General features: G+C 41.7%; 3 protein-coding genes across 3 annotated transcripts; 1 reads left to right on the top strand and 2 right to left on the bottom strand.

The window, feature by feature from the left end:
- Window positions 1-1,595: 1,595 nt before the first annotated feature.
- LOC140315812 (uncharacterized) lies at window positions 1,596-7,067 on the bottom strand. Its single transcript, XM_072393389.1, has 12 exons — window positions 6,739-7,067; window positions 6,447-6,490; window positions 5,758-6,031; window positions 5,486-5,529; window positions 4,724-5,012; window positions 4,191-4,234; window positions 3,998-4,071; window positions 3,598-3,812; window positions 3,267-3,517; window positions 3,022-3,150; window positions 2,538-2,676; window positions 1,596-1,633 (listed from the first exon to the last, which is right to left on the bottom strand). Exons 1-12 carry the CDS (start codon window positions 7,031-7,033, stop codon window positions 1,596-1,598), a joined length of 1,836 nt encoding a protein of 611 aa, XP_072249490.1. The 5' UTR covers window positions 7,034-7,067.
- A 398-nt stretch (window positions 7,068-7,465) lies between these two features.
- Window positions 7,466-18,249, bottom strand: LOC140315811 (uncharacterized). The gene is made up of 12 exons (XM_072393388.1): window positions 18,169-18,249; window positions 14,598-14,740; window positions 13,619-13,652; window positions 13,429-13,446; window positions 12,918-13,191; window positions 12,657-12,700; window positions 11,119-11,392; window positions 10,198-10,238; window positions 9,421-9,706; window positions 8,149-8,192; window positions 7,625-7,940; window positions 7,466-7,533 (listed from the first exon to the last, which is right to left on the bottom strand). Exons 1-12 carry the CDS (start codon window positions 18,247-18,249, stop codon window positions 7,466-7,468), a joined length of 1,623 nt encoding a protein of 540 aa, XP_072249489.1.
- Window positions 18,250-18,484: 235 nt separating this feature from the next.
- LOC140315810 (uncharacterized) lies at window positions 18,485-25,028 on the top strand. Its single transcript, XM_072393387.1, has 8 exons — window positions 18,485-18,841; window positions 19,059-19,102; window positions 20,367-20,640; window positions 21,659-21,699; window positions 22,191-22,476; window positions 24,302-24,345; window positions 24,554-24,869; window positions 24,961-25,028. Exons 1-8 carry the CDS (start codon window positions 18,577-18,579, stop codon window positions 25,026-25,028), a joined length of 1,338 nt encoding a protein of 445 aa, XP_072249488.1. The 5' UTR covers window positions 18,485-18,576.
- Window positions 25,029-25,333: the final 305 nt, after the last annotated feature.

Raw genomic sequence — 25,333 nt, 5'->3', positions numbered from 1 at the left:
GACTCCCTCCTTTTCCCTGCCTCTTCTGAATGACCATTTACTGTTTGTGTCTTCTCATGTAAAGCAAAAGAAAACTAAACCTCAAAAGAAAATCCTCGAACAACGTTCATCCAACTGGTTTTAACCGACGTCCCAACAGGGTTGAAAGAACGCTGTGAATGATGTGCAGGAGCAGAAATGAGTGCATGCAGAAGTGAACAGTGGCTGGAGGACATGATGGAGAATTAATGATCAAAATTATTATTCAAAACATTGTATTGGCACCAAAGCAAGATAAATATTGTACATGATGACTCATGTCTGTGATATACACTATATATATCCTGCCAAAAGTATTGGCTCATCTGCCTTTAAGTTAAGTGACATCCTATTGTTAATCCCAAGGGTTTAATATGAAGTCGGCCCACCTTTTGCAGCTTTAACAGCTTCAACTCTTCTGGGAAAGCTTTCCACAAGCTTCAGGAGTGTGTTTGTGGGAGTTTTTGACCATTCTTTAGACACTGATGTTGGACAGAAGGTCTGGCTCTCAGTCTCTGCTCTAATTCATCCCAAAGGTGTTCCATCGGGTTGAGGTCAGGACTCTTTATGGACCTGGTGTGCAGTCCTGTTGGAGCAGGAAGGGTCCATCCCCCAAACTGTTTCCACAGAGTTGGGAGCATGAAATGGTCCAAAATCTCTTGGTATCTGAAGCATTCAGAGTTCCTTTCACTGGAACTAAGGGGCCAAGCCCAGCTCCTGAAGAACAACCCCACACCATAATCCCCCCGCCACCAAACTTTACACTCGGCACAATGCAGTCAGACAAGTACCGTTCCCCTGGCAACCGCCAAACCCAGACTCCTCCATCAGGTTGTTAGATGGAGAAGCGTGATTCGTCCCTCCAGAGGAGGCGTCTCCACTGCTGTAGAGTCCAGTGGCGGCAGCTTTACATCACTGCATCCGACGCTTTGCATTGCACCTGGTGATGTATGGCTTGGATGCAGTTACCATGGAAACCCATTCAATGAAGCTCTCTACGCACTGTTCTGGAGCTAATCTGAAGGCCACATGAAGGTTGGAGGTCTGTAGCGATCGACTCTGCAGAAAGTCGGCGACCTCTGACCCCGCTCTGTCATTTTACCTGGCCGAACACTTCCTGGCTGAGCTGCTGTCGTTCCCAATCGCTTCCACTCTGTTATAATCCCACTGACAGCTGACTGTGGAGTATTTAGTAATGAGGAAATCTATCACGGTACCACCTGGGATCCACTGAGCTCCTGAGAGCGACCCGTTCTTTCACAGATCTACATGCCGAGGTGCTTGGATTCACACACCTGTGGCCGTGGAAGTGACTGGAACACCTGGATTTAGTTATTTGGATGAGTGAGTGAATACTTTTGGCAGTATAGGGTATATAAATAAATCTAACTTGGTGTTTGTCCTTTTCTTTACATGAATGCTTGGTTTTGGGTAAACTTTTATTTGCTGTTTTTGCTTGATATGATATATTTTTAAAAAAAGAACATTTCCAATGCAAAGTAGAACTGGTCAAGATAGAGATTGGCAGTGAAGTTAAACAAACCTGACTTGGTTTTACAATTCTCCGACAGCAAAGTTCAACTCTTCTTACCTTGTGTGAGGCTTTGATATTCATCTGAAAAACAGCAGTGAATAAAACATTAAGCTTCTGTTCACAGAAAACGTCGGTCCAACTAACTTTCTGCTCTTTCATATAGTTTTTATCATACTGAGATTGTATGGATACATTAACTGTTGATTACTTTTTAGAGCTGTATTTACAATAATTACAGCTGGATGCATCTTACAGTGTATTTCTATTGGTTTGGCACATTTAGCTGCTGGAACTGCTCCGCTTCATTCAAGCCGGATGGGTTCTCGTGGTGTGAGATAAAAAAATTAAGTGGCGAGATGTCGGAACGGCAGCATGTAACCGGTATTTAGATATTTAGCTTGTTAGCGTAGCCTGCTAGCTATAAATAAGCGGAGTTGTCTTGGATTTTAACATTAAAGTGCAACATTAAAAACTTTAGTCCAAAGTTACAACCAGGCTGTATTTTTTTAACTTTTTGGTATTGATTTGACTGTTGGTGCATTACACCCAGCCGTCTTCTTAGCATTTTCAGTTAGTGTTACAAATCAAGTTATCATATGGCTTAAATCCTTTTTCAGTTTTGGATTGTTTTATTTAGTAATTAACCGATTAGTCGATTAATCGTTTTGATAGTCGACGGCCGGCTTCTGCTGTTCTTCACACACGACCCCGGCCTACGTTTTGATCATAAAATATCCAAAACATGTCATTTTAAATCATAAGATCCAAGGCTACAAAACAAGAAAGATGCCTTTGTGGGTGAATATCTTAGTTTGACACTGAAGGCAGTGTTTCTTCCTGTTCAAATGAAGTATTTTCCCCATTGGGACGCAAAGCTGCTCTCATGAAATTGTTGTGTTTCTTCCCTGAGACGAGTTTTGCTGTGAGATGATATCTTCTGAAGAAAGCTAAACTCTATTCCTTTAAAAAAGTATTAAAAACTGACCTTTTCGAACTGCACACTCCCACACTGGATGGCTGTCTTTTTCAGGTATGAGTCTGAGCTGGAAGTCTGTGTCTGGATTTTTAATGTACATTTCGTAGAAATTTGGCCTTCCATAAGGATATTGGAGCTTTAGTCCCTGCTACAGAAAAACATAAAAGGAAGAGAGTAATTTCAGTATCATCTTCTGTAAAATGCTCAAAAACAGCATCGATGAACATCAAGCCAAGCGTGGTCCCATTTCAGCTGTGGTCACAAAGCTGGTGTCGAGTTCACCATAAAAAAGAGCACTTTGCTTTATTGTGTTCATAGAACCAGATATTGGGCGCAAGGCACAGTCTGGGAAGTGTATGTGTGAAACAAAGCTAAAGGTTTTAACTAAAGTTCATGATGGGTGTGGTTTTCTGGAATAATGAGTGTGTCAGCATGGTGATGCAGCCGCTGTTGGATGGATTCTAACGGCCTGCTAAGGAGATGAAAACCGTACCTTAGGATAGATTTCTGCCTTGTCAGCACTGGCTGTGAGGATGAAGCAATCACGCATTTTCAGGGACACCTTCGGATCCGGCTTTCGGATTACTTTGTATCCGTAGGATAGTTCCCTCTGGTCCATTTTCTGTAATTAAAGACGAACTTGTCAAACATAGCCAACAGTATATGTTGTGTTTTCCTGGTCATGCACTGTCTATGTTGCAGTAACCGGTTGTGGTGGACAGTAAGATGTATGATAACCTGTTGTAGTCCAGGATCACGCGGGATCAGATAAACATGCAGCGTGAGGAAAGCTGTGTTGGTCTGATATATCAACACATTACAGTTGATTTTCAAAGGAAAACCGACTTTTACAAGGACCGCTTTTGGAGAGAAAATCGGTTCAGTCAGTTTGACGTGTGACGGTGTGACTTCAGAAGCTTTTTCCACAACATCTCCACAATCATTTATGTGCAGGACTGCAAGCTTGTCCAGTATTTTAGGGATGTCATCTGCAAAGAATACAGAAAGGATTACAAAAAGAATACACGATTTAAACATTCAATACATCATTGTCTTTATGTTCTTTTACCGATGCAGATCCAGTGTGGCAGGTGCACTTCATCAAACCTCCCAGCAGTGACTGTGACGTCCATTAGAGGACCTGCAGGCGAGTATCGTCTGCTTTCCATTCGCTCCATGTGTCCGTCCCAAGAGCCAAACTGGTACCTAAAGCCAACCTTTTCCTTACAGGCCCAGCGCAACCCAGAGATGCTGCACTCAAAGTGTCCCACGTCAGACTGAAGGCTGAAATATGAGTTCAGAAACGAGCTTCCAATAAAAACATGGAGGGACCCAACAGAGGAAATGTAAAAGCAGCTGTCCTGGTTAGATTTGACCAGCAGAACACAATTAACACTTTTATCGTAATCTGTCAGAACCACAGTTTTTCTTCTGAAAATGAAATTCAAGCTTAAGGATGTTATTTTTACCTGTAAGTCGGAGCCTCGTCTGTATCTGAACTCTTCACCTCAGGTTCCAGTTTAGTCCAGCCACCGGAGTCCTGCTGCAGAGGATAATCACTTATATGCACAAGTGCAGGATTTTCTCATCGACTCTTCATTTAAATTCGTAAATCAATTAAAGATCAATAACTTGAAGTGATTGATAAATGTAAGGAACTACCATGCCACTTCCACGGCCCTCAGGCTTCACACTTCTTGAAGGTCCTTGTTAAAACACAGAGTTTGATTCAAATATTAAAGAGTCTGATGAAATCATGTTAACAGTCTTTATGTTTGATCATCAGCATGTTCAGTAGGACACGCTGCTGACTGAAGCCTTAGAGGAGGAAAAGGAAGCTCTTCATATGTTACATTATTACAGCTAATGGACCACAGTACACACCTAAAGTGTTGGGAAACACAAACCCACCGACATGCTGGTTGTCTGAGATAAACAGTGAGGGAATAACCAAACCCACTCAGGTTTAATCCTCTGAGAAACACGAATGTTTGCTCCAAAGGTCCCTGCAGTCCGCCCAGCTGATCCAAACTTTACTGAAAATTAAACCGACGTGTCGGTGGGACGAGAAGAAAAGTCTACATACAAACAAAGTCACTGTGGTTCAGCTTCTTTGGACCATCAGTGTCTTCACTAAATTTCATGTCAAATTATACAGATGAAGTTCTGAATACCAGCTTTTCCACATAACTTACCTTTGGATGCTGAGCTGGTCTCTGATAGCTTCTGGACCAGATCAGACCTGTTCATGTGCCTGAAAACCTCCTTGGTCACCTCCACACACTGCTGGCCAAGCTCCTCCACCATCAGATTCACTATTTCAGCTGTCATGTGAAAGTAATCCAGCTTATAGTGAGGGATTTGTGGGATGCCCCTCTGGAAACATGTCAGCTCCAGCAACCATGTGAACTTTGCAAAATCTGTTTTACTCAAACTCTTCAGAGTCTCCAGAAGAATCTGTTTATCAGCCGTCTCTGCTGCTATCTGGAAAAAAACAAAGAATTCATTCTTAAAGGTGTGTTTCTTCACATTTTATCAGTATCAGTGTTTTAATCTGAATGTTTCCAGGATGACTCGTGTCCATAAAAAACACCAACATTCCCAACAGCTGATCCTCTGACTGTGTTTTAGGGCCCTGAGTTCCCACTGCCTTAGCTGGTGAGTGTGGATTAATCCAGAGCGTTCATTCTCAGGTTTTCTTCTGTTCACAGGTTTTAATTCAGTCACTTTTCTTTTATTCTACCCCCATTCTCAGACAGGATCCAGAGATACTTAAACTCCTCTCCTTGAGCCAGCGACTCACTCCCAACATGGAGCAGGAAATCCACTCTTCTCTGGTTGAGGACCATGGCCTCAGACTGGAAACTTTACGAGTCGTCCAGTTTCAAACAAATGTTTAAAATGTTAAAGATGAGACTGAGTTTCATGCTGAATGAAAGCTGTGATGTCACACTTACTGCCTTCAGCAGCGCAGCTCCATGTTCATCCGCAGAGAGTTCCTCTGAGAAAAAACAGATCATTATGATGTCATCTCACATCCAAATGGAATCAGCTTTGGTAAAAGTTAAACATGCACATTATTCATACAGAACTAAAGAATCCAGCTAAAAACACTGAGCAGCAAGGAGACGTGTGCCTCGAGTCAGATATTTTAGTTCAGCTTTATGAACCTCGTGTTTCTTCTGTTTAGTCCAGGTGATGAGAACCAGTTTGAACTAGTTCACCTTACCTTTGAGTACTGAGCTTCTGTCTGTGAGTCTTTGCACCAGATCAGTCTTCTTCATGTTCTTGAGAATCTCACTGACCACCTCCACAGACTGCTGGTTCAGCTCCTCCACCATCACATGAGCTAGAAGTAACCTGTCTGCATGCAGCCGTGTCCATGAGATGTGTGAGAGATTCTTCTGAGAGATCATCGACTCTCTGAATCTGTTCAGCTCCTCGTCGCTCAAATCATTCAGAGTTTCCAAAAGCAGCTGTTTCACAGCTGTCAGATACGACCCCTGGAACAGTCAGCACATTCATTATATATATGTATATATATATATATATATGTAACAGAACATATTGATCAGTTTGTCTCATTATGTTTTTTAATATCAGACTAAATTCTACACAAAACGACTCCTTTTCCTTCTCTTTCAGATGCTTAGAAACAGTTATTTAATGAAGTTACAGACTGCAACTCTTTAACGCCGTGTCAAAGGGAGGCATCACCCCCCGAAGCTTTAACTACATCTAATAGCTGATGTGTCGTATTCTACTTGTTGAAATAAAACAGCTTCAGTTCCATGAAAGAACTCCAACATTAAAGACGTGTTTGGACTGAATCATTGACACGTTCGGTCTGAGGATTCAGCCTCATCTGCTGAATGAAAGCTGTCACGTTCTGAATCACACTGATGTGATGTTACTCACTTTGTGGCTCAGACCTGATCGCTGCTCATGCACAGAGAGTTTCTCTGAGGAGGAAAACAGACAGAAGAGACTCATGAGTGACTGACATGGAGGATATGAACTGTGTATCACAGCCCCAACACTGACACTAACATCACCATTTTCTTCACTTTCACTCATAACAGAAATACTGGAAACAGAAATCTTCTTTTTTCAGCATCACAAATCTTACTGAGTTGTAAACTGAGGAGAACTTTGCTAAGAGGTTAAAACCCAAAGTTTATTTCTCAGATTTTTGTTGGTATTGTCTTACTGTTTGGTGCTGAGCTGCTCTCCAAAAACCTCTGGACCAGATCGGTTCTGTTCAGGTACGTGAGAACCTTTACGGTGAACTCCACAGACTGCTGTCCAAGCTGCATCAGCATCACATCCGCTGTCTCTGAGGTTCTTTGTTCAGGACTAAAAAGATCTGAACCAGAAGTCAGGACGGTCATCGACAGCAGAAGGCTTTTGAATGTCAGGAACTCCTCATCACTCAAACCATTCAAAGTCTCTGAAAGCAGCTCTTTGACAGCTGCCACCGTTGCCACCTGGAACAGTCGGTACATTCATGGGTCAGATGTTCGGCCCACTGAGACGGTTACAAACAGTCAGCGAGATCACACACGGTCCGATGCATCTGGTAAACGCTACAGGACTGACTACAGAGGGCTGTTAACTGCTGCTGATGATCAGCAAAAAACAGGCTGAAAACAACAAGATGAGGAACAATGAACTTTTCCTCCTTCAGCTTCTGAAAAGGATTTTATTTACAGCCTGCAGCTCTCAATGTTTGTTGCTGCTAAACACAGAAATCCATTACAGGATCCATATCTGTCTCTGTGTGCAAGGTCGTGTGATTCATTTCTCTCCTTTTATTCATTCCTGCTCTTTAGTCCTTACAAACATCCAACATTAAACACGTGTTTGGACTGAATCATTGACACGTTCGGTCTGAGGATTCAGCCTCATCTGCTGAATGAAAGCTGTCACGTTCTGAATCACACTGATGTGATGTTACTCACTTTGTGGCTCAGACCTGATCGCTGCTCATGCACAGAGAGTTTCTCTGAGGAGGAAAACAGACAGAAGAGACTCATGGGTGACAGTTTCAGGAGCCACTTTTATGATTTGTACATGTTCTGTCCTTGTTGTCTTACTTTCTGTCCCAAAGCTGGATTCTGGCAGCTTCTGCTGCCGATCACTCTTCTTCATTTTCTGTAAAATCTGCTCAGTTTTCTCCATTTTCTGTAAAATCTGCTCAGTTTTCTCCACTGCCTGTTGGCCGTAAGTACAAACCATAAAAAACACCAAATACTGTGTGTTTGAAACATACAGCAGCATCCATGGCGGTCTATAATAAGGTTGAGTTTGTTGAGTTTGGTGAAATGTGATCCAGAAGTCTGAGAACCAACGGCCGCTCAGCTCCGACAGCTTTTCCAGCAGCAGCTCTGTAACAGACTCCATCGTTTTTATCTGGTAATTCAAAGGAAATGTTTTTTAATTCACTCATCAGCTGTGATTTAATCTGATTTGTCTCTTTACTTCTCATTCATGTTTTAGAAATGAAGACGTAGAAAGAATATTTCAGCTGGACATGAATATTGGAACTAATGATAATCTGTGTAACATCGATTCAGTGAAAGCCAAAAGAACGGCATCAGACTAAAGAGTCATTACTCACTTTGTGGGTCAGTGCAGGCAAACATTCATCCACAGTGTGTTCTTCTGAGGAGAAAACATCCAGAAGTTACTGATTCAGCAGCAGGTGTTATACTCATAATATTAAACCGCTCATCCAATTTAAACGAACACTGTTAAACCTTTATATTCCCCACATCCCTCCAAAAAGGAAAGAAAGGAGGAGGAAGCATGTTCCTTTGAGAGAAAACACAGACTGTTTTTCTGTTTCGTTCTAAAACTGCCTTCTTCTTCTTCTTCTTCTTCTTCTTCAGAAAACTGGTTACCTCATGATTGGACTACTGCTGTGAAGCTTTCATCTATTCTCAGTTGTTTTATGATGTTTTTGCAGATACTTTCCAAACGTGCTGCTGTGCATTAGGACCAAACATCTCCACTTTGCTCTGGTCTGTCCAAAGGACATTGTTCCAGAAGTCTTGAGCTTTGTTCAGATGCAGCTTTGCAAACCTAAGCTGTGCTGCCATGTTCTTTTTAGACAGAAGAGGCTTTCTCCTGCAGCCCTTCCAAACAAGCCATCCTTGTTCAGTCTTTTTCTAACTGTGCTGCCATGACCTTTAACCTTTAACATGCTAACTGAGGCCTGTAGAGTCTGAGATGTAGCTCTGGGCTTCTTCACCTTGGGGTGACCTTTAACCTTTAACATGCTAACTGAGGCCTGTAGAGTCTGAGATGTAGCTCTTGGCTTTTTCACCTTGGGGTGACCTTTAACCTTTAACATGCTAACTGGGGCCTGGAGAGTCTGAGATGTAGCTCTGGGCTTCTTCACCTTGGGGTGACCTTGCTGGGACGTCCACTCCTGGGAAGATTGACAGCTGTCCTGAATGTTTTCCACTTGTGAATAATCTTTCTCTCTGTAGAATGATGGACTCCAGATAGTTTGGAAATGGCCTTATAACCCTTCCCAGACTGATGGGCAGCAGCAGCTGCTTCTCTGAGATCATTGCTGGTGTCTTTCCTGACTGATGATCAGTTAATCAGAGCATTGATCAGCAGCTCCTGGCTGCTTCTTACCTTCTTAATTCCTGTGGAAGCAGTTAATAAACAGAAGTTTCCCCTAAAGCGGCTTCATCTACTTTGTTTCATCAGTTTTTCTTTATCTGATGTCAGAGCTTGTGTGAAGATGTGATGTTAAATTGAGTTTTAATGCTGCGAAGTCTGAACTATTTAAACAGCAAAATTCAAAAAGGTTCATAAACTTTAAGTACCCCTGTATTTATCATGCTACAGTATATTACTGAACAGATGTTTACTGTACCTTTGGGTCCAAAGCTGCTCTCTGGCAGCCTCTGTGCCAGATCAGTCCTGTTCATACCCAGGAAAGTCTCCCGGGTCACCTCCACATAATGTTGACCCAATATATTCACCATCAGATCCACCATGTCTGTCTTGTTTCTGTACCCCAGTAGGCTCCATGGGATCTGTGGGAGATCCTTCTTGAATTGGGTCAAATGTAGAAACCACTTAAATGTCTCAAACTCATCACCCTTCAACTCCTCCAGTGTTTCCAAAAGCAGCTCTTTCACAGCTAACATGGCAGCCATCTGGAAAACCAAAAGTGTTTTCAGAGGAAAACATTGATTTCATTCACAGAGAATCAGACTGTTGTAGTTTATCATAAAGGTGTCAGAAATATATTCTGTCCAGAATGTTATCCATGTCATTATTTCAGACGTTTGGATGTTTAAAGGTGTTTTCTGTAAGGAGAACACAAATAACTGAAAAGATGAGCTAACATACAGTACGTAGGTGAATTCATCTTCAGTGTTAACAGTGTTTTCAGGATGGAACTTTTTCATAGTGACACCAAAACTGACTTGAACATCAAATATTCTTCAATAATTCCCTATAAGCCAGCAGCACAGTGTAGCAGAAACATAAACCAAATCATTCTTATTCAATCCAGTTTCTTGTTTAAAAGAAAAAGCTTTAAAGTCTAACTGAGAAAACCATCCAAAATGCACGATGAAAATGTGATTTTAGGCTCTTTTTGGATAAAAGCGTTGCTCTGCAGGGTCAGACAGGTGAGACTCACTTTGTGGATCAGAGCAGACTGACACTCATCCAGCTTTTCTTCTGAGGAGAAATAAAGAAAATAATTCAAACATCAGGAGAAGCAGCTTAAAAAGGAAATTAAGATACTAAGAGGTGGTAAAATGTCAGCAAAGACAGGAGGAGGACGTCTTTCCCAACACGTTTTCCTCTATGTGCACCTTTTATCTTTCTTTGCTGACATTTTAGAGTTGGATTCTTTACTATTTAGGACTGTTTTGAGGGAGTTTGGAACATTTCATACATGGCACACTAATAAATGCAGAAAAATCAGATGTTTGCACATATCTGCTTTAATCTGTTTTATTACTGTTCATCAGGATGGTCAAAATCAGCAAAACTTCAACTGAACCCTTTGAGCTCTGAAGGTAAACTTTTCCATCAGAAATAACAACTTTTCAGTCAGAAATAACTTTTCCATCACAAATAATAACTTTTCCATCACAAATAACAACTTTTCCATCACAAATAAAAACTTTTCCATCAGAAATAACAACTTTTCAATCAGAAATAATAACTTTTCCATCATAAATAACAACTTTTCAATCAGAAATAAAAACTTTTCCATCAGAAATAACAACTTTTCCATCAGAAATAAAAACTTTTCCATCAGAAATAATAACTTTTCCATCAGAAATAACAACTTTTCCATCAGAAGTCCCACTTATAAAAGCCTTCTTATGGCACACGTTCTGCTTCTGATGGAGATTTATTTGTGATTTCAGTCTGATGGCAAAGCTGAGACTTAAACTGCCTCACCAAACACAGCCGACTACAAACTGGTTCATCATCCTCTTTCCTGTATTCTGACCCACACACCATCTGGTTTTAAACCCATGAATGAAGCAGGCCTGCTGCTCATTTCCTAAACAGTTATAATTCTTTTACTTTAATGTTTTCTTACTTTTGGGTTTTGACAGCCTCTGCATCAGATCCTTCTTCTTCATCTTCATCAAAGTCTTCTCAGTCTTCTCCACAGACTTTGGACCGTAAGTCTGCACCATTGAATACACTGTGAAGTGCAGGTCTGCCGTCGCCTCTACCATCCAGTCAGTTATTGAATAAAGGTGATTGTAACGGTAAATCTGGCTTGAGTCCATGAAGGCCTTGAGCTCTCCACTGCTCAGATCAGCCAGTGTTTCCAGCAGCTTCTCTAAAATGGACTCCATCGTTTCCACCTGGTAAATTCAGACAAAATGTTCATGAATCACAGTTCAGTTCATAGCTGTGACACGATGGGAAGAAGCCAGAGTTCCCAGAGAGAAGCCACACATAGACATGGAGAACATGCAAAGTCCACACAGAAAGCTGGGATTTGAACCAGGAACCTTCTTGCTGTGAGGTGACAGTGCGAACCACCACAGCAGGCTTTACATATCAGGACATGAGAAAAGTAATCTGGTGCTATCCAGGTCCTAAAAGGAGGCGAATCCAGCCTCAGAGGAACTACAACACATGACATATTACACTGTGTCTTTCTTTATTGAACAAAACTGAGACAAAGCACAGAAACAGTGAGTGAAAAACTCAGCACATCTTCCTACTGATAACACAGCTGAACTGAATCTTCTCCTCAACTGATTCATCCTGAACTGAACATTTCAACAGTCATGACAGCGGACTTGAGACGGACTATTTCAGCTGCTGCTGATGTTCAGGTGAAGCTTTATGATGATATCATCACACGAATGTCACTGAAAACACATGTAAAGAGAACACAAAGTGCTGATATGAACTCTGGTCAGTGAAGCTCAAACAAAGTGAAGCTCTTCTTTCTCAGTGGAGACTTCCCCATTATGGTGTTATTAGTTATTATGATAAAGAAGTCATGTGTTCAGAATGTGTTATAAGGATGATCTTTGGTAAATTAGACTGAGGAAAGCTTTAATAATTTAAGGTGACGATGATTTTAAGTGCTGATCCTCTGTATCAGAGCTGAACTGTGTGCAGATCCGGTGCTTTCCTCTCTTCACTGGCTTAGGTACAGAATTCATTACATATCACCTTTTATTTGTTGGACTGGCCTCAGAACACTTATCCAACCTTATTAATGTGCATCGACCCTCCAGAGCCCTGAGGGCAGCTGACCAGTCGGTTCTGGCCGTTCCCGGGTCATTCCTTAACACTGAAGGAGGTCGAGCCTTCGCAGTGGCGGCCCCACGCTGTGGAGTCCTTCGCCATCTTCTGTGAGGTCTGCGACCAGCCTCTCTACTTTTAAAACACGCCTCAGGACCCCCTTGTTTACCCTGGCCTTTGGCTGAGTTACGTCACCTGTACTGGATCTTTTATCTGTTTGCCTTTAACTGTTTCACTGTTTTTGCTTGTCTTGTTTATTGCTGCTGATTATTTTATCCTGTAAAGCCCTTTGGCTGGCCATTGGCCTTTAAATGTGCTTTATAAATAAAGCTGACATTGACAGTGGACTGATGTGATGTTACTCACTCTCTGGGTCAGTGGAGGAAGCTGTTTGTCCTCAGGTTGTTTCTCTGAGGAGGAAAGAAACAGAATAAAAGCTGTTAGCAGCTGTTTCATCTTTTATTCTACAGAAGATTTTACCCTGAAGTGAAACAAGGCTAAATGCTGTCCAATGTATTTGTGTGGAATCTGCTGAGCTGTGACAGATCTGATGAAAACACTTTAATAATCTTCATGTGCTCTTTTATTTCCAAATGAAGTTTGAAAATATACGCAGCGCTCTCATACCTCTGGCTCCGGAGTGGACACCTGACAATCTCTGCACCAGATCGGTCCTGCTCATCTTCATCAAAGCCTCCCTGCTCACCTCCACACACTGTGGGCCGTACGTCTGAGCCAGCAGCTGCACCACATCCTGTGTGTTTGCTGCCTTCAGTGACCTCCTTGGGATGAGGAATGAACCTTTCTTTGTCCCAACGAGCGACTTAAATTCATCAAACTGATCTGGACTCAACTGATCCAGAGTTTCAACGAGCAGCTTCTGAGTCGACATAGTTTCTACCTGGAAAATGACAAGAAGATATCAACCAGTCCACAGAGGACAGGAAGCTGCAAACATCCAGTCATGTGAAGAAGAAAGGAGCTACACTCTGTTTCAGCCCCAAGATTTACAGATCAGGACAGAAACTCTCCGGACAGATGTGTGTGTAATGAGTGTGTAAGAACATTCCACATGTGCACAATGTACCAACTTGTACTAAAACTCAGTAATGTGTGTGGATATAAGCACAGCTCTGACCCTGGTCAGGCTCAGAATCTAGTGGGAGAACAGGGAATGTGAACACAAAGCAGTGGGAATGTTCTTCATCTGTGCGTAATGATGGTAGCTCTGGATCAGAATCACGAAGCTGGTTCTCTTCTAAGCAGCTGTTCCACCCTGACAGCTGACGCTCCGGAGCAGGTTGGGTTCCGAGACAAGCAACCAATACCTGCAGAAGCACCGCCTCCTGACCAATCAGCTCTCTGACAGATTTAAATGTAAGAAAGACATCTGCGCATGAGCAGTGGGTCAATCTTCACCTTTATGAGAGATGTGTCATCAGAAGTGAATGTTTATGCAGCCTAAAACAGACTCTGATCACTCCAAAGTTTGTTCTGCGGATGTTTAAACATTTGGAACTAACGTTCATTATATTATTTCTTTTTTTTTTTCACAACGAACTATAAAAAAAAAAATCCTTTCGTTTTCTTCAATAGTGTTTCCGTGTGCGCGCGCGCACGCGTGTGTGTGTGCAGCGTATCAAACTCGCCAAACCACATGAAATGATGTCCATTTCATGACACGACACTGAAGTTGGCTTCCGATTAGCGAATTAAAGGGATGGGCATAATGGGCCATTTCACTGCTGATCGCCCTAAACTAGGTCCTGGATGGAAGCTACAATAAGTACTCTGCTCAAATCTGGATACAATTATTCTAAAGAGGCCGGAGATTCATTGAAACTTTGTTTGGGATTTGTGAAACCTTTTTCTGATTTGTGAAAATGCAGAACGGAGCCGTTTTACTGCTTTGTTGTCAAAATGCAAAAAAAAAAGCAGTGAAATGGCCCTTTTTTATTCGCGTATCGGAAGCCAAGTTCAGCGTCGTTTTCATGACCGCATTTATCTGATTAAATGTCTCTAAAATGTACTGAAATGAACAACAAACCCTTCTTGTGAAGTTTGGAAGAAAATGAACTCAGACTGGTTTGAATCGCTTTCTGTAAACTGTTTTCACACATGAATAAAAACAGCTGGAAGCAGGAAGTCAGACTCCACACCTAAAACTGAACACACACTAATGGTACCTTCAGGGCACTGTATGGATGAATATGTAGTCATAGCGCTCACCTTCTCGGAGGAATCAGTCTCGGTCTGCTTCAGGATCTCTGCAGATTGAAACGCACACACGTTTCCAACTCTGCTCACTTCTGCACCCGGAAAGAGTTTATGGTGTTTGAAAGTAGTTTCAGTTCCTCCTCACACCGGCGCCCATATCTGCGTCCTGAGAAAAATCGTCCGGTGGGTGGATCCTTCCACACAAGCGATGCAATCCGAGTGATTTTGATCTCCTGATCACACGTATTAAGACATCCTGTTTCTCAGTTTAATCTTATGATACAGGCGCAGATCATTATGAGGGAGGCTTCTTTTATTCCTGTAATTTGTTGATGTCAGTTCTCATTTCATGTGCTTTTAGTTTGTCTTTGAGCCAGAAGATGAAGGCGAGAACACTTGAATGAACTCACGAGCTCTCGGTTATGATTTTATGGATGACTGAAGCTGACTCGATCAGAAACACATACATGCTCATTAATATATGCTGCAAATAGGAACATTAATATTTATTCAGACAGTAATCAGTGTATAAACTGTAAAATAGATTTATTATTCTTAATTATCCAGTTTATTTCCCGGTTCAGTATGTTTCTCCCATTAGAGCCACATGAAGCTGTTGGCTTCTGATTCATGAATTAAAGAGATATGCATAAAGGGACATTTCACAGCAGTCCTGTGCAGATCACAGTAGGTTGAGTCTTGTCCGAAAACCACAACAGTTAAAGGGGGAATACATTCATGAACACTCCGTGTACTGAAGCTTTTTATGTTGAAGGTGCATTTAGCGGAGTGACGCAATCAGTGTCCAACACACTGTTCTCCTTTTTACACCTGGACACACCTGGGGGGACTTTCTGGTATATTTCGCCTGAAACTAAGGTTGTTTTTTATTGTAATACTCCGAGTATTAAGTGGATGCACGAAGTAAGTGTCGTTTCTTTATTGTTTATGACGGCGCACCTCGTTAACTGTCGCCTGTTTACCGCCGATACGGAACGAATATCTGTATTTGAACATTGTTCAGGACTATAATGTGAATGCTGATGTTTGTGAGTGCTTTGAGAGTCCAGTGAGCTAGCAGTCAGTAACTTGACATTGTTCAGGTGGTTAATCATTCAGCAGATGACCGCCTTATGCGCCATGTGCCATTGTTTACCGAGTACCCGGTTTAGCCAGTAGATGGAGCTATTGGACCAGTGAACCTGTTATTATGGCTAATCCGTATTTCTGTTGGGTTATTTATGCCATTATTATTGTTATATATGTAAAGGAGAGTCGTATATATTTTTATGCTTATGTAAGCACATTTATCATTATGGAGATGGTGTATAATGTGATTTATTATGATAATTATTGTTTTCAGAACTGTTACAACACTGAGTGCTCAATAAATCACCGCAGTCATCAGATCTGCTGGCAAAGAAATCATATCCTATCATCATTCCTGTGTCCCGACCGACGTCGCATCTGGTCTGCTGTATAACCCAAACGAGCTGGCATTAATCCTTCCCTCAGAAGCACTCCGTTAAGGATTTATGAAAACTTTATTTCAGTTCTGAAACTGCAGAAAAGGGCCATTTCGCTACTTTTTCGCATGCAAATCGCCTGAGACTGAGTCCTCTATTGGACCCAGAATAGTTAGGCTGGTCAAACCTGAACTAAACAATTATGCAAAGGGAATAAATTCTTTTTTACTGTCAGGATCCGTGTGAAAGGACTGACAAGACAAAACTTACGGTTTGGTCTTGTCAGTCCTTTCAAAACCGCAGCATTCACATTATAGTCCTATAGGCCGTAATAAACACAATAAAGAAACGACACTTACTTCGTGCATCCACTTAATACTCGGAGAATTACAATAAAAAACAACCTTAGTTTCAGGCGAAATATACCAGAAAGACCCCCCAGGTGTGTCCAGGTGTAAAAAGGAGAACAGTGTGTTGGACACTGATTGCGTCACTCCGCTAAATGCACCTTCAACATAAAAAGCTTCAGTACACGGAGTGTTCATGAATGTATTCCCCCTTTAACTGTTGTGGTTTTCGGACAAGACTCAACCTACTGTGATCTGCACAGGACTGCTGTGAAATGTCCCTTTATGCATATCTCTTTAATTCATGAATCAGAAGCCAACAGCTTCATGTGGCTCTAATGGGAGAAACATACTGAACCGGGAAATAAACTGGATAATTAAGAATAATAAATCTATTTTACAGTTTATACACTGATTACTGTCTGAATAAATATTAATGTTCCTATTTGCAGCATATATTAATGAGCATGTATGTGTTTCTGATCGAGTCAGCTTCAGTCATCCATAAAATCATAACCGAGAGCTCGTGAGTTCATTCAAGTGTTCTCGCCTTCATCTTCTGGCTCAAAGACAAACTAAAAGCACATGAAATGAGAACTGACATCAACAAATTACAGGAATAAAAGAAGCCTCCCTCATAATGATCTGCGCCTGTATCATAAGATTAAACTGAGAAACAGGATGTCTTAATACGTGTGATCAGGAGATCAAAATCACTCGGATTGCATCGCTTGTGTGGAAGGATCCACCCACCGGACGATTTTTCTCAGGACGCAGATATGGGCGCCGGTGTGAGGAGGAACTGAAACTACTTTCAAACACCATAAACTCTTTCCGGGTGCAGAAGTGAGCAGAGTTGGAAACGTGTGTGCGTTTCAATCTGCAGAGATCCTGAAGCAGACCGAGACTGATTCCTCCGAGAAGGTGAGCGCTATGACTACATATTCATCCATACAGTGCCCTGAAGGTACCATTAGTGTGTGTTCAGTTTTAGGTGTGGAGTCTGACTTCCTGCTTCCAGCTGTTTTTATTCATGTGTGAAAACAGTTTACAGAAAGCGATTCAAACCAGTCTGAGTTCATTTTCTTCCAAACTTCACAAGAAGGGTTTGTTGTTCATTTCAGTACATTTTAGAGACATTTAATCAGATAAATGCGGTCATGAAAACGACGCTGAACTTGGCTTCCGATACGCGAATAAAAAAGGGCCATTTCACTGCATTTTTTTTGCATTTTGACAACAAAGCAGTAAAACGGCTCTGTTCTGCATTTTCACAAATCAGAAAAAGGTTTCACAAATCCCAAACAAAGTTTCAATGAATCTCCGGCCTCTTTAGAATAATTGTATCCAGATTTGAGCAGAGTACTTATTGTAGCTTCCATCCAGGACCTAGTTTAGGGCGATCAGCAGTGAAATGGCCCATTATGCCCATCCCTTTAATTCGCTAATCGGAAGCCAACTTCAGTGTCGTGTCATGAAATGGACATCATTTCATGTGGTTTGGCGAGTTTGATACGCTGCACACACACACGCGTGCGCGCGCGCACACGGAAACACTATTGAAGAAAACGAAAGGATTTTTTTTTTTATAGTTCGTTGTGAAAAAAAAAAATAATATAATGAACGTTAGTTCCAAATGTTTAAACATCCGCAGAACAAACTTTGGAGTGATCAGAGTCTGTTTTAGGCTGCATAAACATTCACTTCTGATGACACATCTCTCATAAAGGTGAAGATTGACCCACTGCTCATGCGCAGATGTCTTTCTTACATTTAAATCTGTCAGAGAGCTGATTGGTCAGGAGGCGGTGCTTCTGCAGGTATTGGTTGCTTGTCTCGGAACCCAACCTGCTCCGGAGCGTCAGCTGTCAGGGTGGAACAGCTGCTTAGAAGAGAACCAGCTTCGTGATTCTGATCCAGAGCTACCATCATTACGCACAGATGAAGAACATTCCCACTGCTTTGTGTTCACATTCCCTGTTCTCCCACTAGATTCTGAGCCTGACCAGGGTCAGAGCTGTGCTTATATCCACACACATTACTGAGTTTTAGTACAAGTTGGTACATTGTGCACATGTGGAATGTTCTTACACACTCATTACACACACATCTGTCCGGAGAGTTTCTGTCCTGATCTGTAAATCTTGGGGCTGAAACAGAGTGTAGCTCCTTTCTTCTTCACATGACTGGATGTTTGCAGCTTCCTGTCCTCTGTGGACTGGTTGATATCTTCTTGTCATTTTCCAGGTAGAAACTATGTCGACTCAGAAGCTGCTCGTTGAAACTCTGGATCAGTTGAGTCCAGATCAGTTTGATGAATTCAAGTCGCTCGTTGGGACAAAGAAAGGTTCATTCCTCATCCCAAGGAGGTCACTGAAGGCAGCAAACACACAGGATGTGGTGCAGCTGCTGGCTCAGACGTACGGCCCACAGTGTGTGGAGGTGAGCAGGGAGGCTTTGATGAAGATGAGCAGGACCGATCTGGTGCAGAGATTGTCAGGTGTCCACTCCGGAGCCAGAGGTATGAGAGCGCTGCGTATATTTTCAAACTTCATTTGGAAATAAAAGAGCACATGAAGATTATTAAAGTGTTTTCATCAGATCTGTCACAGCTCAGCAGATTCCACACAAATACATTGGACAGCATTTAGCCTTGTTTCACTTCAGGGTAAAATCTTCTGTAGAATAAAAGATGAAACAGCTGCTAACAGCTTTTATTCTGTTTCTTTCCTCCTCAGAGAAACAACCTGAGGACAAACAGCTTCCTCCACTGACCCAGAGAGTGAGTAACATCACATCAGTCCACTGTCAATGTCAGCTTTATTTATAAAGCACATTTAAAGGCCAATGGCCAGCCAAAGGGCTTTACAGGATAAAATAATCAGCAGCAATAAACAAGACAAGCAAAAACAGTGAAACAGTTAAAGGCAAACAGATAAAAGATCCAGTACAGGTGACGTAACTCAGCCAAAGGCCAGGGTAAACAAGGGGGTCCTGAGGCGTGTTTTAAAAGTAGAGAGGCTGGTCGCAGACCTCACAGAAGATGGCGAAGGACTCCACAGCGTGGGGCCGCCACTGCGAAGGCTCGACCTCCTTCAGTGTTAAGGAATGACCCGGGAACGGCCAGAACCGACTGGTCAGCTGCCCTCAGGGCTCTGGAGGGTCGATGCACATTAATAAGGTTGGATAAGTGTTCTGAGGCCAGTCCAACAAATAAAAGGTGATATGTAATGAATTCTGTACCTAAGCCAGTGAAGAGAGGAAAGCACCGGATCTGCACACAGTTCAGCTCTGATACAGAGGATCAGCACTTAAAATCATCGTCACCTTAAATTATTAAAGCTTTCCTCAGTCTAATTTACCAAAGATCATCCTTATAACACATTCTGAACACATGACTTCTTTATCATAATAACTAATAACACCATAATGGGGAAGTCTCCACTGAGAAAGAAGAGCTTCACTTTGTTTGAGCTTCACTGACCAGAGTTCATATCAGCACTTTGTGTTCTCTTTACATGTGTTTTCAGTGACATTCGTGTGATGATATCATCATAAAGCTTCACCTGAACATCAGCAGCAGCTGAAATAGTCCGTCTCAAGTCCGCTGTCATGACTGTTGAAATGTTCAGTTCAGGATGAATCAGTTGAGGAGAAGATTCAGTTCAGCTGTGTTATCAGTAGGAAGATGTGCTGAGTTTTTCACTCACTGTTTCTGTGCTTTGTCTCAGTTTTGTTCAATAAAGAAAGACACAGTGTAATATGTCATGTGTTGTAGTTCCTCTGAGGCTGGATTCGCCTCCTTTTAGGACCTGGATAGCACCAGATTACTTTTCTCATGTCCTGATATGTAAAGCCTGCTGTGGTGGTTCGCACTGTCACCTCACAGCAAGAAGGTTCCTGGTTCAAATCCCAGCTTTCTGTGTGGACTTTGCATGTTCTCCATGTCTATGTGTGGCTTCTCTCTGGGAACTCTGGCTTCTTCCCATCGTGTCACAGCTATGAACTGAACTGTGATTCATGAACATTTTGTCTGAATTTACCAGGTGGAAACGATGGAGTCCATTTTAGAGAAGCTGCTGGAAACACTGGCTGATCTGAGCAGTGGAGAGCTCAAGGCCTTCAAGGACTCAAGCCAGATTTACCGTTACTATCACCTTTATTCAAGAACTGACTGTATGGTAGAGGCGACGGCAGACCTGCACTTCACAGTGTATTCAATGGTGCAGACTTACGGTCCAAAGTCTGTGGAGAAGACTGAGAAGACTTTGATGGAGATGAAGAAGAAGGATCTGATGCAGAGGCTGTCAAAACCCAAAAGTAAGAAAACATTAAAGTAAAAGAATTATAACTGTTTAGGAAATGAGCAGCAGGCCTGCTTCATTCATGGGTTTAAAACCAGATGGTGTGTGGGTCAGAATACAGGAAAGAGGATGATGAACCAGTTTGCTGAACAGTTTGTAGTCGGCTGTGTTTGGTGAGGCAGTTTAAGTCTCAGCTTTGCCATCAGACTGAAATCACAAATAAATCTCCATCAGAAGCAGAACGTGTGCCATAAGAAGGCTTTTATAAGTGGGACTTCTGATGGAAAAGTTGTTATTTCTGATGGAAAAGTTATTATTTCTGATGGAAAAGTTTTTATTTCTGATGGAAAAGTTGTTATTTCTGATGGAAAAGTTTTTATTTCTGATTGAAAAGTTGTTATTTATGATGGAAAAGTTATTATTTCTGATTGAAAAGTTGTTATTTCTGATGGAAAAGTTGTTATTTCTGGCTGAAAAGTTGTTATTTCTGATGGAAAAGTTTTTATTTGTGATGGAAAAGTTGTTATTTGTGATGGAAAAGTTTTTATTTGTGATGGAAAAGTTGTTATTTGTGATGGAAAAGATTTTCTTTCTGATGGAAAACTTTTTATTTGTGATGGAAAAGTTATTATTTGTGATGGAAAAGTTATTTCTGACTGAAAAGTTGTTATTTCTGATGGAAAAGTTTACCTTCAGAGCTCAAAGGGTTCAGTTGAAGTTTTGCTGATTTTGACCATCCTGATGAACAGTAATAAAACAGATTAAAGCAGATATGTGCAAACATCTGATTTTTCTGCATTTATTAGTGTGCCATGTATGAAATGTTCCAAACTCCCTCAAAACAGTCCTAAATAGTAAAGAATCCAACTCTAAAATGTCAGCAAAGAAAGATAAAAGGTGCACATAGAGGAAAACGTGTTGGGAAAGACGTCCTCCTCCTGTCTTTGCTGACATTTTACCACCTCTTAGTATCTTAATTTCCTTTTTAAGCTGCTTCTCCTGGTGTTTGAATTATTTTCTTTATTTCTCCTCAGAAGAAAAGCTGGATGAGTGTCAGTCTGCTCTGATCCACAAAGTGAGTCTCACCTGTCTGACCCTGCAGAGCAACGCTTTTATCCAAAAAGAGCCTAAAATCACATTTTCATCGTGCATTTTGGATGGTTTTCTCAGTTAGACTTTAAAGCTTTTTCTTTTAAACAAGAAACTGGATTGAATAAGAATGATTTGGTTTATGTTTCTGCTACACTGTGCTGCTGGCTTATAGGGAATTATTGAAGAATATTTGATGTTCAAGTCAGTTTTGGTGTCACTATGAAAAAGTTCCACCCTGAAAACACTGTTAACACTGAAGATGAATTCACCTACGTACTGTATGTTAGCTCATCTTTTCAGTTATTTGTGTTCTCCTTACAGAAAACACCTTTAAACATCCAAACGTCTGAAATAATGACATGGATAACATTCTGGACAGAATATATTTCTGACACCTTTATGATAAACTACAACAGTCTGATTCTCTGTGAATGAAATCAATATTTTCCTCTGAAAACACTTTTGGTTTTCCAGATGGCTGCCATGTTAGCTGTGAAAGAGCTGCTTTTGGAAACACTGGAGGAGTTGAAGGGTGATGAGTTTGAGACATTTAAGAGCTTTCTACATTTGACCCAATTCAAGAAGGATCTCCCACAGATCCCATGGAGCCTACTGGGGTACAGAAACAAGACAGACACGGTGGATCTGATGGTGAATATATTGGGTCAACATTATGTGGAGGTGACCCGGGAGACTTTCCTGGGTATGAACAGGACTGATCTGGCACAGAGGCTGCCAGAGAGCAGCTTTGGACCCAAAGGTACAGTAAACATCTGTTCAGTAATATACTGTAGCATGATAAATACAGGGGTACTTAAAGTTTATGAACCTTTTTGAATTTTGCTGTTTAAATAGTTCAGACTTCGCAGCATTAAAACTCAATTTACCATCACATCTTCACACAAGCTCTGACATCAGATAAAGAAAAACTGATGAAACAAAGTAGATGAAGCCGCTTTAGGGGAAACTTCTGTTTATTAACTGCTTCCACTGGAATTAAGAAGGTAAGAAGCAGCCAGGAGCTGCTAATCAATGCTCTGATTAACTGATCATCAGTCAGGAAAGACACCAGCAATGATCTCAGAGAAGCAGCTGCTGCTGCCCATCAGTCTGGGAAGGGTTATAAGGCCATTTCCAGACTATCTGGAGTCCATCATTCTACAGAGAGAAAGATTATTCACAAGTGGAAAACATTCAGGACAGCTGTCAATCTTCCCAGGAGTGGACGTCCCAGCAAGTTCACCCCAAGGTGAAGAAGCCCAGAGCTACATCTCAGACTCTACAGGCCTCAGTTAGCATGTTAAAGGTTAAAGGTCACCCCAAGGTGAAAAAGCCCAGAGCTACATCTCAGACTCCACAGGCCTCAGTTAGCATGTTAAAGGTTAAAGGTCACCCCAAGGTGAAAAAGCCCAGAGCTACATCTCAGACTCTACAGGCCTCAGTTAGCATGTTAAAGGTTAAAGGTCACCCCAAGGTGAAAAAGCCCAGAGCTACATCTCAGACTCTACAGGCCTCAGTTAGCATGCTAAAGGTTAAAGGTCACCACAAGGTGAAAAAGCCAAGAGCTACATCTCAGACTCTACAGGCCTCAGTTAGCATGTTAAAGGTTAAAGGTCACCCCAAGGTGAAAAAGCCCAGAGCTACATCTCAGACTCTACAGGCCTCAGTTAGCATGTTAAAGGTTAAAGGTCACCCCAAGGTGAAAAAGCCCAGAGCTACATCTCAGACTCTACAGGCCTCAGTTAGCATGTTAAAGGTTAAAGGTCACCACAAGGTGAAAAAGCCAAGAGCTACATCTCAGACTCTACAGGCCTCAGTTAGCATGTTAAAGGTTAAAGGTCACCCCAAGGTGAAAAAGCCCAGAGCTACATCTCAGACTCTACAGGCTTCAGTTAGCATGCTAAAGGTTAAAGGTCACCCCAAGGTGAAAAGGCCCAGAGCTACATCTCAGACTCTACAGGCTTCAGTTAGCATGTTAAAGGTCAAAGGTCACCCCAAGGTGAAAAGGCCCAGAGCTACATCTCAGACTCTACAGGCCTCAGTTAGCATGTTAAAGGTTAAAGGTCATGACAGCACAGTTTGAAAAAGACTGAACAAGGATGGCTTGTTTGGAAGGGCTGCAGGAGAAAGCCTCTTCTCTCTAAAAAGAACATGGCAGCACAGTTTAGGTTTGCAAAGCTGCATCTGAACAAAGCTCAAGACTTCTGGAACAATGTCCTTTGGACAGACCAGAGCAAAGTGGAGATGTTTGGTCCTAATGCACAGCAGCACGTTTGGAAAGTATCTGCAAAAACATCATAAAACAACTGAGAATAGATGAAAGCTTCACAGCAGTAGTCCAATCATGAGGTAACCAGTTTTCTGAAGAAGAAGAAGAAGAAGAAGTAGGCGGTTTTAGAACGAAACAGAAAAACAGTCTGTGTTTTCTCTCAAAGGAACATGCTTCCTCCTCCTTTCTTTCCTTTTTGGAGGGATGTGGGGAATATAAAGGTTTAACAGTGTTCGTTTAAATTGGATGAGCGGTTTAATATTATGAGTATAACACCTGCTGCTGAATCAGTAACTTCTGGATGTTTTCTCCTCAGAAGAACACACTGTGGATGAATGTTTGCCTGCACTGACCCACAAAGTGAGTAATGACTCTTTAGTCTGATGCCGTTCTTTTGGCTTTCACTGAATCGATGTTACACAGATTATCATTAGTTCCAATATTCATGTCCAGCTGAAATAATCTTTCTACGTCTTCATTTCTAAAACATGAATGAGAAGTAAAGAGACAAATCAGATTAAATCACAGCTGATGAGTGAATTAAAAAACATTTCCTTTGAATTACCAGATAAAAACGATGGAGTCTGTTACAGAGCTGCTGCTGGAAAAGCTGTCGGAGCTGAGCGGCCGTTGGTTCTCAGACTTCTGGATCACATTTCAACAAACTCAACAAACTCAACCTTATTATAGACTGCCATGGATGCTGCTGTATGTTTCAAACACACAGTATTTGGTGTTTTTTATGGTTAGGACTTACGGCCAACAGGCAGTGGAGAAAACTGAGCAGATTTTACAGAAAATGGAGAAAACTGAGCAGATTTTACAGAAAATGATGAAGAGTGATCGGCAGCAGAAGCTGCCAGAATCCAGCTTTGGGACAGAAAGTAAGACAACAAGGACAGAACATGTACAAATCATAAAAGTGGCTCCTGAAACTGTCACCCATGAGTCTCTTCTGTCTGTTTTCCTCCTCAGAGAAACTCTCTGTGCATGAGCAGCGATCAGGTCTGAGCCACAAAGTGAGTAACATCACATCAGTGTGATTCAGAACGTGACAGCTTTCATTCAGCAGATGAGGCTGAATCCTCAGACCGAACGTGTCAATGATTCAGTCCAAACATGTGTTTAATGTTGGATGTTTGTAAGGACTAAAGAGCAGAGCAGTAATGAATAAAAGGAGAGAAATGAATCACACGACCTTGCACACAGAGACAGATATGGATCCTGTAATGGATTTCTGTGTTTAGCAGCAACAAACATTGAGAGCTGCAGGCTGTAAATAAAATCCTTTTCAGAAGCTGAAGGAGGAAAAGTTCATTGTTCCTCATCTTGTTGTTTTCAGCCTGTT

Source organism: Leuresthes tenuis, unplaced genomic scaffold (assembly GCF_036924035.1).
Source record: "Leuresthes tenuis unplaced genomic scaffold, fLeuTen1.0.hap1 SCAF_10, whole genome shotgun sequence".
In the NCBI taxonomy this organism is placed as follows: Eukaryota; Metazoa; Chordata; class Actinopteri; order Atheriniformes; family Atherinopsidae; genus Leuresthes; species Leuresthes tenuis.
Note: the sequence above shows the minus strand (reverse complement) of the source record. Positions and strands in the feature narration are given on the sequence as shown.

Excerpts from the sequence above, each read along its gene's own strand:
- LOC140315810 (XM_072393387.1), top strand. The coding sequence starts at position 18,577 with ATGTCGACTCAGAAGCTGCTCGTTGAAACTCTGGATCAGTTGAGTCCA. Across the intron at positions 20,641-21,658 it reads GAGGCTGTCAAAACCCAAAA|AAGAAAAGCTGGATGAGTGT; the intron begins GTAAGAAAACAT and ends ATTTCTCCTCAG. Across the intron at positions 24,346-24,553 it reads TGCCTGCACTGACCCACAAA|ATAAAAACGATGGAGTCTGT; the intron begins GTGAGTAATGAC and ends TTGAATTACCAG.
- LOC140315812 (XM_072393389.1), bottom strand. The coding sequence starts at position 7,033 with ATGTACCGACTGTTCCAGGTGGCAACGGTGGCAGCTGTCAAAGAGCTG. Across the intron at positions 4,235-4,723 it reads GACCAGCTCAGCATCCAAAG|GACCTTCAAGAAGTGTGAAG; the intron begins GTAAGTTATGTG and ends TGTTTTAACAAG. Across the intron at positions 2,677-3,021 it reads AGGCAGAAATCTATCCTAAG|CAGGGACTAAAGCTCCAATA; the intron begins GTACGGTTTTCA and ends GTTTTTCTGTAG.
- LOC140315811 (XM_072393388.1), bottom strand. The coding sequence starts at position 18,249 with ATGGTAGCTCTGGATCAGAATCACGAAGCTGGTTCTCTTCTAAGCAGC. Across the intron at positions 13,653-14,597 it reads AACTCTTTCCGGGTGCAGAA|AGAGCTGATTGGTCAGGAGG; the intron begins GTGAGCAGAGTT and ends TAAATCTGTCAG. Across the intron at positions 7,941-8,148 it reads TGCCTGCACTGACCCACAAA|ATAAAAACGATGGAGTCTGT; the intron begins GTGAGTAATGAC and ends TTGAATTACCAG.